The 16,166-nt window shown below is 32.6% G+C and overlaps 1 protein-coding gene across 1 annotated transcript in view; it reads left to right on the top strand.

Moving 5' to 3' along the window:
- LOC145680859 (kielin/chordin-like protein) overlaps positions 1-16,166 on the top strand; it is a 1,295,905-nt gene that overhangs the window by 1,185,368 nt on the left and 94,371 nt on the right. Inside the window, exons 45-48 of the mRNA XM_081751993.1 lie at positions 1,619-1,721; positions 4,012-4,256; positions 6,527-6,680; positions 7,896-8,029. Coding sequence (XP_081608119.1) covers positions 1,619-1,721; positions 4,012-4,256; positions 6,527-6,680; positions 7,896-8,029 — 636 coding nt within the window. The remainder of the gene's footprint in view (positions 1-1,618; positions 1,722-4,011; positions 4,257-6,526; positions 6,681-7,895; positions 8,030-16,166) is intronic.

The following is a 16,166-nucleotide window of genomic DNA, read 5'->3' as shown; positions in this document are numbered from 1 at the left end:
TGTGTGTGTGTGATTACGTTTTTATTGCTGGCTTAGAGTAGTTCATGTTTCAGTTCACTTCGGGATTTCTGTATTCCAACTATATAGCCCCTACTAGCCCCTACCTCATAACTGCTTGTTTATTTAATTTTTCTATTCTTTAAATTTCCTCCTCTCCCCATCTGATGAAGGTGTTGGAGTTTGGACTAAAAATGCTTTGTAAATTATGCAGATATACACATGCGAGCCCAACTGACATCGTCAGTTGTTATCTTATAATAAATATGAGCAGAGTACTGAGTAAACTTCGTAGATGTCAAATGATGATTATAAGCTTGTGTTGAATTAGACAGAGTGCTTACTAAATTATATTAGAAAGGTTTGATGTAGTTCTTAGTTAACTTAAATAAAATACTATTGGAGTGGTATATCTTTCCTATAATTGATCCGTGTGTTAGGCTAGCTTTGTCATATATGTAATTTGCGTTATATTGCATATTACTTTATATAGATTGTGAAACTACTACTTAATACATTTGCCTTTTACATATACCTAAAAGATATTGTCCATATGGTAGTCATGTACTTTGGAGATATCTTTGACTACAACTTTGAATTAATCTATCTACAAAGGGCTTAGAGAAAATGTTTATAGTGTACTATTTGTAGAGTTGTATAATGTTTTAACTTCTTTTTACAAATCACTTAATATACCTAGGTAAAACTGAATACTTATTTATATGTTTGTCCGCTATACAAATCCACATCGTTAAATCGTTTAAAATGAATTTTGGAACGAAATTAGTATTATCTCGAACTGGGTTTTCATTATGTGATTTTGATTAAAATACATCTGTTAAGAACATAAATTTATTCCAAAAATAGAGTATTCCAGAAGCCACTCAAGTTAGGGAGATAAAACTCAGTTTATAAACTCATCAAAGAAAAAGGAGGACTGTCTACTAGCGTTTTGCGAAATTCTGCTTCTAAGGATGAGGAGAAACGAGTAATTTTTATATTTTATCCCTCCGTATTCAAATTGACGTTGTCTGTTTCATCATCACGGGAACATTACTGAACCACTTGAAATAGTTTCTATAAACACTTTGTTTAATGTTTTAACTTCCATTAATCTTATACTTCTCGTGCAAAGAAAGACATTCTGCTAGCGTATATGTTCATATATTAAAAATATTCATTATCATCAGTTGTGTAGCGGCCAGATCTTTACATTGCGTTATATGGTTGTATCTGTTGTTGATATTTATTCTTTCTTGTGAATGGTATTATTGTATTAAGGCACAATACTCAGAAATAGTTATTGTTGTAGTTCTTATATTGTTTTCCATATTCTTTTCATATATACAATTGTAACATTCGAACCTATTCAGAGTCTAGTGTAGCTCTGGTGAAAACGAATTCACAGGTTCAATTCCTGATGGGAGAGCATTGATTGTATTACAGTGTTTCAGACCTCATTTTAAAACTATAGGCATCGTCCTATCTAGCCTGACTTTGCTGCCTACAAAAGACATAAGTACCTATCAATCAACCGACCATTGTAGTATTTGCCAAATAGAATTATCTGTCTTAGAATTTTCACACATAAACAATACTTGTATCTGTTTTACTATTGCAGGAAGATTTTAATTGGAAATGCGTACAAGAAGTTTGCGAACCCTTATCGTGTCCTGAAATTGATTGGGTTTTCAAGGAAGGAGAATGTTGTCCTAGATGTATGGGTAAGTACAACTTCAAATTTTCAAAATTATATTTATTTATTTATTTCACAATTCATACCACGTCTCAATTTTGCGAAAAGAATCAGGAAAAAGGCAGGGCCCTGTCGTTCTAACAAAGATAAAGAGTTTAGCAAAAATGAAAAAAAAAAAAAATCACACATAACCTTAATATTGTTCTTGTTTTACCATCTTTATGCGAGGAAGCAATTCCTTCATCAGAAGCATACCACAAACTACCCGCAAAATTTTAGTTCCATTCGTACAATAAATAAAATCCTTAGTTTAATCACACGTGATTTATTTCCGGTAATTGAAAGGTAAGGTTAATAAATGCAAGTAAATGATAAAAAAAAAAAAAAAGAAAGAAAAAAAAGTAATTTTGAGAAAGAACGAAAGTCCCGAGAAAACTGATGAGCTAAACGAAATCCGCCATAACCTCACATCCTGAGGCTTCAGTCACATCTGGGAGAATGAATTGCCTTATTTTACTCTATTATTAATGATTGTATTACCCAGGATAATAATACCGCAGTTAGTGGACGAGCATAATTTGCGATAGAAGGGAACAATTCCTGGAAACAATAGTGTGTATATATATAAAAATAATATATGGTAGAAATAGTATGATTGATTTATTATTACTGATATTAACCTTAATTATATATATATAAAATTAAAGTTAATATCACTAGTAATAATAATGAATCATAATATTTCTATATTATTTTTACATGTACAATTGCTCCCAAAACTTGTTCCCTTACATTGCAAATTGTGTTATTTATATATATCACAGGTGCTAATTGGACCTTGTCTATTGCTTTGAAGCTTAACGACAATAAAATATTCTACCCTATTCTATTCTAAATAAGAAAATAAAAGAAAATATGCTTCCATCTGCAAAATCACAAGCTTTTGGCTTCTTAAATGCATAAAACGTTGAGTTAAAGACATTCTCCAATTCATATCATAGTAAGAAAGTTCCCAAGGGCAGTTCCAATATCACTGAAAAATACTTTCCTTTTCGTTTTTTTCCCATAGTATTTTAACAGCAAGCCAATTTATATAGCAATCGTTTCTTATTAACATTCATTTTTGAATGTGTTCGAGACTGTCCTCTGTTAAGCCACCAGCGAAGAACCACGTGAGATGACATGTCGGTGATAAGACTAAGTTATTCATTGGGCGTTGCTTATCCCTCACACCGATGGACAGACTCTGCCATTCACTGATTGTGAATCACCGAACATAAAACCATATTGAGTACAATCGAAGTGCCTGCCACGTGTGAACTACGTAATGTAATTCGATTTCTCAGGCGAAGCTCATAATACCATTGCGATTCATCGTCTCATGAGTAAGGGTTGAGGCGTCACTTTATAAGTGATAGCTATGTGCACGAGTGCTACAGAGAGTTTAAAGAAGGACTTACTGACGTACCGATAAGAGTATCCAAGGGTTGGAGATCCGTCGCGGCAAACAACTTTAATGAACGCGAGAATCATGTGCTTAATGAAGACGTAAATTGTGATTTCTGAACTGTCTGATCTTTGAATTTCAGGAACATTAGCAGCCACCAGAAGAAATCAAAATACATCACGTAGTTTACACTTGGCGGACCTTTCGACTGCACTCAATATGATCTCACTCTTTCTACTTCACAATGATTGAACGACAGAGTCTATCTATCGGTGTGGGGAATGGATGACTCTCTGTTTCATCATCTTACATGATTCTTCTCTGAGGCTTAACGAAGGTTAAATTTTAAAAAAGTAGCTCTTGTAAATAAAATATAACACATTATAACTTTAAAGCATTTTACAATAAAGAAAGCTATGAATCAGGGAATGATTGAAATGCTTTAATGATTTAGTTATGTAAGTTTATGTACGACTTTCGCTAATTCTATAAAAATACGTATGTTTTATATAAGCAACGGAACTTTTTATTATGAAATGTTTAATCAAAATTCATACTTTTTCTAACCAAATACACTTAAACTTAGAAATTCAATGGTTGAATATGTCTGTTTGCGTTAAACGCCTAGCATAACGTTAATGATTGTAGCATAAGCAGTTGAAATAGTGATAAACTCATTTCTTTACTTCATGAAATCGTAAGTACTCTAGTTTTAAAGTATTTCCTTTTTGTGAACCAACATATGCAACAAGAAGTGTAGCTTTAAAGTTTAAAGGAAGGAAAAATAGGAAAGCATTAACTCCTAGCTTAGCAATCAAAACATTAGATTTGTGAGTTATTTTATTTTATTATTATTATTTTATTCCTCCAGTTTGCGTTGTTGATGATTCTCAAGGTTTTCAAATCTATGAAGATGGCGAAGAATGGCAGGACCATGAAAATCCCTGTTTAACATGCTATTGCTTATCAGGTGAAGTATCTTGTCAAACGATTGAGTGCCCTCCCATAAATTGTGCTGTACAAGAACATTCTTATGTCCCTATGGGAGAATGCTGTCCAATATGCTCAGCAAAAGAAGCAAATATTACATGCGAATATAATGGAGATCTTTACGAGGTAAGGAAACTATCTCATTTTATATCAGTATATTTTCTCGGTTTCAGTTTGTAATTTGTAGCTTACATCCAAAGAGATTTAATATTCGGCTACTCTGTATTAAAGTAATAAATCAGTTAATATAAGAATCTGTATATATTGATTTCTATAGTAAACAGGGTTTCCACAGACCTACAAAGTCAGGGAATGTCAGCGTATTTCATTTTTATGAGAGAAAATCAGAAAAATTATTGAAAAGATTTTTAATGTTAGGAAACTTATTGAAAAGTTCTTTAATGTCAAGGTAACAAAGTAACCGATAATGAAGGCAACTTTGAAGTAATAATAAAGGTATTTGGTATTTAGAGATCAATCAATAGGACAATATAGAATAACAGGTTACAGATACATTAAGCTATACTAAGATGTGTTGTGACATGATTATGGCTAGGTTCTTAACTCTGAAAGCAATCTTTTAATCGTAAATCCTTTAATGTAGACAAAGTGTGGCGTCTTTGACCTTCCGAGCTGGGACACATACGAATTTTTGACAGCTTTTTTTTAAAGGTTTTTAATTCGACCCGTTTATATATATGTTGCGTATATGTATAAGTATAACTCTTCGATACAGCTGTACCAAGTTTTTTCTTTTAAAAGAGTTGTTTTTCGGTGGTTCCACATACATTTTAGGAAAAACTAACTATGGTCTTCCGAGCTAGACCATGAAACGTCTCAATAGCTGACAGTGTTTATACCATAATTGTGTGTATGATCACGCATAATTTCAACATAGGTGTACCAATTTTATTGATTTACTTTTGAAAAAGTATGCTCTAGCGGTGTTTTCATATAAGCTACATTAGAATCATGATGGTCATCGGAACTAGATCATGAAACTTCTCAACTTGCTAGTGCTAATATTGTAATTAACTGACTTCCTTATCTGCATGCTCACACATACTGTAACTTTATCACAAATGTACCGATTTTGATTATTCTGTTCTAGTTTCAAAGAGTATACTTTCTTGCAGGTTCCATATAAGCGTTATCAGGATCTACTGATACTCTTTCTGTGACACTCCTCAACAACTGATAGTTTTAATAGCGTGTTTATGTTCACGTATAATTCCGTATCGCGTAGACTGATTAATATATATATATGGTTCTATATTTATAGATGTTCACGCATATTTCCTTGGCTGACCCATTTTATAGAGAGTTAATGCCCTATCTTTAGTTTAGGTATTTCACTAAACTAATGGGTTAACGAGAAAATACAAAAATTAAATAAACTTTTGTGAGGGAAATAGATTTTTTTTTTAGTTTACAAAAATCTGGAACCGGGAACCCTGGTAAATTGTTGAAAATGTATATAAATATATATCATTTAGATGAAAATATTAACTGTATTTTCCGCAACCTTAAAAGAAATACTGATTTCTTACATACAATAAATGACGTAAATACAAAAGTGGTATTTTAATACATTGTTATATAAAAAATAAAAATTGCAGGCATTGTAATATTTGGTCTTGTATAGGGTTGAAAATACTATGTTATAAAGGATCATAATGTTTAGCTTTGTGATTTTTATGTTTACTATTTCGTTCAATATTTTTGCATATTTTCATGATTATTTTGAATAAGCTCGATATGGTCTCATTCTTCCATTAACTTTCTATTGAATTCTTCCATAGAGGCTATCGGAGTTTTCAGTACTCTAAAGCCTATATAGACATACAAGTATCATTAGCAATTTTATTAAGATCCAGCAATTATGTGGTTACTTCTTTAACTTTGTGGCAAACACAAATCCCATTCATGCAAAATCTACATATTTCCCTTGAGATTATATCGAATTGCTAAAATTTGAAAGTGTGTCACTTGGATGATGAAATATTAAAAGATTATTATTGTAGAAAGATAAGTAACTTATAACTTTACTGAATGAGTTGAGAATTGGTTGGTAATGATAATTATTTGTTGCTTTATAATGTAGTGGAATTGCATGTACCCATATAGATTCATATGTATTGAGACTTTTAACAATAGCCCTTAAAGTTCTTTATTGCTAATGTCAGTAAGAATGACTAAAAATAGAAATTGTTTAGAATCTATAGCAACAGCTATTCCAGCAAATGGGATAAAAATGTAAATATTAATTGAGTTTAGATGTTTGTTCAACTTACAATACTTAGACAAGATGTAGCAACAAATGATAACAGACTTAGTAGTGTGTCTTATAATTCTCATTTTGTAAATATATATACATATTATCATATATATTCCAGAATGGAGAACATTGGAAACCAGAAGCCTGTATTGATTGTGAATGTATGTTAGGTAAAGTAACATGTCATGTTCAACATTGTCGTCCTGTGGCTTGCCTAGCAGATGAGATACAAACCTTGAATCCTGGAAGTTGTTGTCCTCGTTGTAGTCCAAGTATGTAAAAGCTAAATTTTTATTTTATTACTTAAATATTTAAATAATACTTATTACTCTTATATTCTGCTTATAGGTCATTAGTTTTGAAGAAGGCAAATAAGTCAGAATAAATACAAACTATTCAGTTCTCGAGATTGAATACAGTATGTTGCAAAGTGAAATGAGACTTTATTCTAGTAGTCGCGTAAGTTGAGTTTTCGAATGCTCAAGTTGTATCATGATTTCTGTACTAGATGAACGAATAACATGAAAAAAATGAAGGTAGAGTTGCTAGTTAATTTTGATCCTGTTAAATCTATCACCTGAAAATCTAGAAGCAAGTAATTTTATTAATCTCACTTGCGAACTTCATCATAAATATTAATTATAGTTCAAAACGTATAAAATCCTTAAAAAGTTCATTTAAAAAATAATTCTAAAAATTTTCTACTTTTAATTGAATTAGAATTATCTTGGTAGAACAAAAGGCGGTAGTTTAAAGAATATAGCTTACATATAAGTCATCTGACGATCAAGACGATGTTCTTCGAAAGTACTTTCTAGAGATAAGGTTTGTTTCTTGCGATGATTATTAGCCTTTTACTTACATAATTTCAAATATAATTTTAAACACTGTATGCTGATTATATTGTAAAACATTTGAATTGTGCAAACTGTATAAAAATGACCGAAATATTTGAAGTTCCTCAGTATATATAGTGTAGATAGATAGATAGATAAGTGTTGGAGCCCACAAATAGTAAATTATCGTATGCATTTTAGGCGTTTTATGTAAATTTTAATGTTAAATTTTTCTTAAGCGCTACTTACGATAGCGAAATTATAAACTGAAAGCTTTATAGTTCTCATACTTTACATAGAAAAATTGGTAGAAATAGAAAAATTCAACTTTTCCCTCCCATCTATTTAGTGGTAATTGATCTCTTTAAGCATGTTTAAACATACATCTGAAAAGTGATAAGCTGTTATCTCGAGCTCGTAACCAAATGACAATATTGTCAGAAGTTTATGTTTATTTTCATCTTTGCCGTTTTTTTTATTTAATGCATATAACCTAACATCTGCAATAATCTGAACCAAAGCTTTGAAATCTATGTATAGCTAATTAAGATACGATAATTAAAGGTCATACGTCTAATCGAAAAATGAAGTCAATAAATTATGTACTTTTTTGAAACGTTTAGTTTTAGTAATAATATGTACATTTTTCAGGACCAGCAACGTGTTTAGTATTTGGAGATCCTCATTACCGTACTTTCGATGGAGCAATTGTTCATTTCCAAGGAGTTTGTCGTTATGTTCTTGCGAGTGATTGTGAGAACAGAAATTTTACTGTAGAAGTTCAGGTATTTTCTATTTTATAAAGTCTGCTACTCTTGATATTTTACTGTAGTATTTTTATTACTCTTGAACTGAATTAACTTCCGTGCTAAAATATAATTATAACACTAGTTAACAAAGGTTTTGTTACATAAAAGGAAATACCTGTTCTTAAAGGAACTTTTTACGCTGAATTCGAATATGCACTCGGTTTTTCTCCATCACGTACGATTTTCCCGTAACAGAGGAATTTTCGGGAAAATCCCTCAAAAATTTCCCTTTTCGTTTATTTTACACCCCAAGATCTTGTCCCCTTGCATATACTAACATTGAAATTATACCTAAGTATACTTTGATTCATATTTAACAAACCCTCCAAGTTTCGTAATAATCGCTTTATTCTTTCTAGAGAAATAAATATGTTTGTATGTATACTGTGTGTACTGTTTATTGCACCTTATAGTAATGCTTTCAGATCTCTTAAGTTGAGGTAAAACGTTTTGCTTTATTAGAACAAACACATATATAAAATATAATACAATATAATTTACAAGTGTGACAATTTACAATAAACAATAATACAAATGTACCAAAAGGTCATGAAAAGACAATCAAAACTACCACAATATATGAAACTTCCATTGGATTACAAAAACGTACACTACTTTCTTCTTTTGTAAGAAATGTTGCATTCTCTAACAAGAGCCCAACAATAGTCCCCCATCATTGAAGGATCCCATCGTCCCTGGTACCTTTTCTCCATTGCCATTATATCTTGGTGGAATCTTTCCCCCTGTTCGTCGCTGAGAGCACCTAGGTTAGCAGGAAAGAAGCTGAGGTGAGAGTGCAAAAAGTGGATTTTTAAAGACATCCTACAACCCAACTCTTTGTATTTCTGTATCATGTCCTGTACGATTTCTGTGTAACTCTCAGCTTTGTTATTGCCCAGAAAGTTGCGCACAATACACTTAAATGCTGTCCAGGCAGCTAGCTCAGCACTGTTTAACTTGCTGTCAAAGCTATCATCAAGCATTAATTTCCTAATTTGGGGACCAATAAACACTCCCGCTGAAATCTTAGCATCACTCAGGTTAGGGAACTTATCTCGCAAATACTTGAAACCTTCACCAGATGTGTCCATGGCTTTGACAAAGTTTTTCATAAGTCCTAACTTGATATGAAGTGGCGGTAGTAATATCTTATTAGGATCTACCAAAGGAGCGTATTTGACGTTGCATTCTCCAGGTACGTAATTCACTCTAGGTTCCCATTCCTTCACTTCATAATGTTTGTCATCAGCTCGGCTATCCCATAAACATAAAAAACATTGGTACTTCGTGTAACCGCACTGCAGTCCTAATAAAATACCAACTACCTTGAGATCACAACATATTTGCCAACAATGGTCCTTGTAATTTATAAGATTTAGCAAAGTTGACATGGTGTCATAGGATTCCTTAATCTTCACTGAGTGCGCAAGTGGTATAGAAGGTTTTTTATTTCCATTATGTAAAAGGACAGCTTTAAGGCTGACCTTTGACGCGTCGATAAATAACCTCCATTCTTCTGGAACGTAAGGAATTCCTAGCTCCGCCATCAACCCATTTATATCCGTACATACGCACACATTATCTTGCATTGAGAAATAGCTTGAAAATTGAACATGCCTTTTCCTGTACACTGATATGTTCGTTTCTGCATCCAATAAGTTCCACTGCTGGAGCCTTGATCCCAGAAGTTCCGCCTCTTGTTTTGTCAGGTGCAAATCACGGACTAGGTCATTAAGTTCACATTGCCGGATGAAATGTGGCTCGCGAACACAGTCAGGGATGAACGTTGGATCCTTGGATGTACATGTTGATGTCGATGGTTCATCAAGGTCATGATCATCATCAGAGTCTTTTGGCCATATCTCTTCCCAGTTGATAGGGGGCTCGGGAAGTGGAAGTTCTTTTGCATTCTGTTACATTTGATAACAAATATTGATAACCATTTCATGAACAAAACGAAAAAACTTGGAGAATTGTATATATATGTATTAAGATATACATATACTGTACGTTTAAAAAAATATACGTTGGAAGTACATTCTATTTTTATACACGTTTCTAATTTACAGAGAGCAATACAAGTGTGTTGTTGACTATTGTAAATATTCATTTTTATGTCTGTGTTTGTAGTAATAAAGCAAATCGTTTTTACCCCAACTCAGGAGATCTGAAAGCATTACTATCAGGTGCAATAAACAGTGCACACAGTATACATACAAATATATTTATTTCTCTAGAAAGAACAAAGCGATTTTTACGAAACTTTTAGGGTTTATTAAATATAAATCAAGGTATACTTAGGTATAATTTCTATGTTACTATATGTAAGGGGACAGGAGCTAGGGGAATAAAATATCTGAAAAAGGGAAATTTTTGAGGGAATTTCCCGAAAATCCCTCTGTTACGGGAAAACTGTACGTGATGGAGAGAAACCGAGTGTATATTCGAATTCAGCGCAAAAAGTTCCTTTAAGATCAGGTGATTTTTCTCATGTAATAAACAAAAAGTTTAAATTTGTTAACTAGTGTAATCGGTATCTAGTATCATGTAGAACTGCTCTACTCTGGTGAATTCGATATTGCATCGATCCCACAAGTGGATTCTCGAAAGATTTTAAAACCATGTCATTTGGATGACTACTACAGCTCTCTGGTTACTTGCAGGTGCAAGAACTTCGATACAAAAGAAATTCAGTTACATCTTATGTAGCGCTTGATAGAAATCATGTCAGGCGAATTTGCTGGCTACATTATTCGTTGGAATTACCTAAAATGTTCGTCGTCTGAATCCTTACATAACTTCTCAAAAATTACGTGTCATATTCGAACGCATAAGTCCCAGAGGCCTGCAAATACAGTAAAACCTGTCAACTTGACCACCTCTCTAAATTGGTCACCTGCTTATCTTCGCCTGGTTCGTCTTGAACTTACATTTTTCAGTAAGACATTCGTTACTTATTACTCTGTAAGTTCTCCTCCTTTCTATCTTGGAAGTTGGCCGCATTGAAGTGATGTTTACTCTATGATAGTAATGCTAAATTCACCTGCGTATCTTGGCCACGCAAAATACTGTTTTGCTATTTTTCTTAACCCTTTCGTATTCCCATGTTCTGTATTTGTGACTGGAGACAAAGAAGCATGGATTCCCACGATTTGTTCTTGGAGGTCAATGGCCAGAACACTACCCTGACGGCTTGTCGAAAGGAAGCGTTGGTTTTGAGATATGAATTGCCGTAAGATTTTCTCGAAACATATTTTGCTCCGAGAGAAACACTTGTAGCTCGTTTCAATGAACTACGTACATATGTTTCTATTTTATGATTGTTTTGTTATTGTGTTTTCAATCCGAATAATTCAGTGTACTAGACTGGTTTTCAAGAAGAGAAAGCTATATATAGTATTTTTTTATATTACTGTATATTGTTATGATTGCTCTATATACATTATTTAAAAGTAGCTGTCGTACCATTGCTCATTAAAATTCTACAATCAAATAGTACTAGAAATCCTATTCCAAAAGGTGGCCGCGGTGGCTCAGTGGTAGAACATTCACCTCCGGTGCTTGGGGTCCCTGGTTCGTTCCGAGCTTGCGCCGTGTAGACTTTGTGGTGGACAAACACCGTGCTCGTAGGTTTTCTCGGGTTCTCCCGTTTCCTCCCACTTTGTTCATTCCATCATTTCATTCATTTCTCATCTTCACCGTCTCCTTTAGCCTAATCTGCATAATCGTGGGACGTATAACGTGGGAAAGATTTCATTTCATTTTTCCTATTCTAAAAATTACCAATCACACTTATTTTCTGTAAGTTGGCCACCTGTCTAAGTTTACCACTTTTCAATGGAACCAATGATGGCCACCATAGACAGGTTTCATTGTAGCAACCTATTAATACAACGTAACGAGAGTCCCTTAAAATCTTGCACAGATATTAGAAAATTCTCCGAGATAAGTAGATTAACATCCCATTCTCCGTTCCTTTTTTTCCTAAACGGCCATAAAAAATACTTTCATCATTGAGTTATTAAAAAATCTGATTGACTATACTTTGATTTAAATTTAAATTTCTTGAGACTTTTGACAACTCAAAAAGTGAGCAAGAAAGTATAAGAATTGTACAAGAAAGTACAAGAAAGGTTAATTATTTAAAAGCATAATTTTGGGAAATAAGTTTTAGTTATATTTTAAAATCTTATCAGTCTCATTTCTGTTGTTATGTATTTATGTGTCACAAGAATATATCTGGCATTGATTTCAATGTGGTAAACTATTTTGTTATGTTATTGTAAACAATTGTACACTCTGTTTTGTAAACAACAACATAATCATCAAACAGCATGTTGAAAGATATTTTATTTTGGTGTGATGTCAAGATTTCATAAAAAATAAAATAAAATAAAAATAAAAAAACTTGAAAACACACGTAAAATTTCATCCAAACTGTAAAAACAATATTACTACAATTCAACATTTTCCAGTAGTATATAATCTTCGGGTTACTTCCTAAAATTCAGAGAGAGTGAAGGGAGTGTAAAAAGAACAGGAGAATAAGAGAAAAGCAAAGCTCACAAAAATACTCAGTAATAGTAATAAAAGCTATCCAGTAATACATTAAAAACTACATCTTTACAAATTAATACATCCACTGTACTCGTCACTGTAACAAACATTTATTACTCAAAAATACGCTAAAACTGTCCACGTTATTTTCATCATCAAAAAATCTACACAACATAAAGGTATGTAAATTTCAACCAAAAACTTGTCTACAACAATTTAAAAACCTAACATTCACATCTAAAATAATCTCTCAAACATGCTACATAAACAACGTAATATGCACTAAATAATAAATAATAACTAATAAATAATAAATAATTTGTTGTAAATGCACATTTAATAATTCAGTAACTTGCTTTTAGTTCTTATCACAGTTCTGTTTAACCAATAAACAAACAATAATAAAACATCCCCAAATTATTGACACCTCTCGCTTGCACTTTGTAAGTGCGTTAAAAAGTACTGTTAACTCCAAATACTAACAAGTACAATCTGGGTTGCCCACGAGTCTCTAATAGCTACATCTTACACAATTTTAATAATAATAATAATAATAATAATAATAATAATAATAATAATAATAATAATAATAGATCCACATGGTTGTGATTCCCGTGAGGCTTACGGCTTTATTACTATTAAAAATTACTAAATATTTTGACAAGTGGCAAATGGCGTGGTAGAAAATGTTACGAAAATGAATAAGTTTTTCGGTATAACATCCACGCACAACCGCCCTTGCTAATTATGTTCTCTTATAAAATTCAAGTTAACAAAATTCTTTTAATACTCTATTAATAAAGTTAACCTTTCGCTGCATTTTTGCTTTATGGTTGAATTAATGAAACGAATTTCAGGGTTTTTGCTATATTATTCGTATCAGATAACAAAGAAAGTAAATTTCAACTTAATTAGATTAATTTCTGCAATTTCCTTCTCGCCCATTTTGAATAGAGGTAATATAGAGAGCTTTTAATTGTGTCAAATTAGTAGTCATGTAAATACTTTTCAAACAATATACCATTTGATTTACTTTGCTATCTAAAATTTTTGCGTTGCTCCCGCCTAACTTCTCTGGGGACTCACTGATGGAATTAGATTAACTCAAAATATCATACGGAAGTATCAGCATTTTTTTTTATATTGTAATAGAGGAATCAAAAAACTTGGTCTTGAAAGTTAACCCATCTAAATGCGAACTTTTTTCATATCTGGAAACCCAAATAAAGATGTTGAATCCCAGTTTCAAGAATTGTTACCTGGGATACGGACGGTACTTAAAAATTAATTCTCTCTCTTGGGATCACTCTTCCTTGAGGATGAATATGAGGAAAATTTTGATTTTTAATCTTTTTTATTTTTAAATAGATTAAAGATAATAACTCAGCGTTTGAAGACTTTACCAGCACATGTCATTTTTCTCTGCTTAATTGTCTGGGAATACCAAAACTCATCTAGGTATTTTTACACACCATTTCCACATGGTGCATGCCTTCCAAGGTACTTCAACTTGATAATTGTTTGAAATATGCACTACAGTCAATCATTAAGTATTCTTTGAATGAAAATAAATGGACACAAGCAAGCTTACCAACTCACTTGGGAGGTTTAAGCGTAAGAAAAGTCTCGGATTTAAGCCTTCCAGCTTTCCTGTCCTCATGTTTTGGAGTCAAGCCACTTGTCTCCAACATACTAAACATTCCAGATAACGAAGTGGAAATTCAACACCTGACGGAGGGATTGAGATATGGAATGGTATATACATTAATGAGACTCCCGCTGTATTGGACTTACAACGGAATTGGGATAAAATTATATTAAAAGCAATAAAGAATAAAGAATTGGTCCCTGAAAATACACCGAATATTGCCCGTTTTAAATCCTTACAAAGTAAAGAATCTGGAGCATGGCTACAGGCTACACTGCGGTGCAACGCCAAAAAATATTGGAACTTTCTTGGACAACACGTTTCAAATTTGTGTCGCTCTACGTCTCAGTTTAAATATTTGTCACAGTTTCAAATGTACATGTCAAGAACAGGTTAATGAAAAAGGCTTACATGCACTAAGCTGTTCTAAGAGTGGAGGTCGAATTTCTCGTCATGGGGAGCTAAATAACATAATTAAACGAGCTCTTGACAGTATTGACATCAGAACCACTTGGAATGTCTAGAGATGATGGAAAACGACTGGATGGAGTGGATTAACCCCTTGGAAAATGGGGCAACTACTGGTATGGAATGTCTCATGTATAGACAAATTTGTGTCTTCTTATTTAGCTTAAATATGTAAAGAGGTAGGAATGCTGCTGAGACAGCCTGTAAAGGAAAACACACGAAATATTCCAAACTAAAAGATCATATATTCATCGCCTTTGCTACTGAAACTATGGGAGTTTTTAGCCAGGAAGCTAGGGAATTCCTAAAGGAAATTCGGTCGAAATTAAATCTCAAGACGAAAGATCCAAGAAGTACACAATTTTTATTTCAGCGCATTAGTTTAGCAATACAGCGAGGTAATGTGGTGAGCATATTAAGTTCCTTTCCTTCTCCTAAAATGGAATTTTTTTTTTTTTTTTACTTGAAATGAACCAAAATTTATGAAAATGGATTGAAAAATTTGTAAGCTATTTAAATGTTGTCAACTTTGTGATATTTTTCATGTTGGTTCCAAAGGTGGACTACTCGCTGTTTTCAGTTATGAAATTAACTTGTTCTACACAATTTTGTTATTAACTTCTATTTATTCGAGTATTACCTCAGCATAATTAGATATGAGGTCTAGTAGCATAATTCTTTTGCCTAAAAATCTATATTTATAACATTATATCATTAATTATAACAATATCTTATTGTCATAAAAAAAACTATTTCGTAAATATCTTTGTGTTGAAAATATAATTATTTACTTAAAAAGAACATAAATATACACCACACAACAATATTTACAAGTTAAAAAATCCTCATCTCCACAATTAGATTTGGAGTTGATAAATATAATTTCATAATAATAACAACAATGAAATTTAAACATGATTTCTAAGGAGCAAACGCAATTTGAATAAATATTATGTTACAGGCGGATGGAACAACATTTAAAGTTTAAACCTAAAATACTGTTAAATTTCTCTGAACATTGATATATTATTAGTATTATTCTATTGTTCGCTTGTTTCTGTTGTACTAGAGAAGAAACACCTCCTCCAGTTCCCTTCCAGGCTGCAACGTACCAAGAACTGACGAAACTTTGCCACGTTGGACCGCAATGGATATACATTGGAATAAGAAGGATGCTGAACGAACATCTCCAGAAACGATAGATATGCCTCTGATAAAATCAAGGCTTCTAGAACCCCATGCTCCACTGGTCTTGATGGCTATTGGAGCAAATATAAATTTATCGAGGAGATTATTGTATTTCCTTTCCTTTTCTGCCTCTCTACGTCTAGCAACTTCTCCAGCATTCACAACGGTCAATTGGAGGCTTGAATGGGCAAACGTGTCCGAACATGTAAAATCCCATACTAGTGATTTGCCTCTCATCCAAGGTATTAATGT

This window comes from Thermobia domestica, chromosome 3 (genome assembly GCF_964235325.1).
Source record: "Thermobia domestica chromosome 3, izTheDome1.hap1.1, whole genome shotgun sequence".
NCBI lineage: Eukaryota > Metazoa > Arthropoda > Insecta > Zygentoma > Lepismatidae > Thermobia > Thermobia domestica.
The sequence above is the reverse complement of the archived record's forward strand: the minus strand, read 5'-3'. Positions and strand labels throughout refer to the sequence as shown.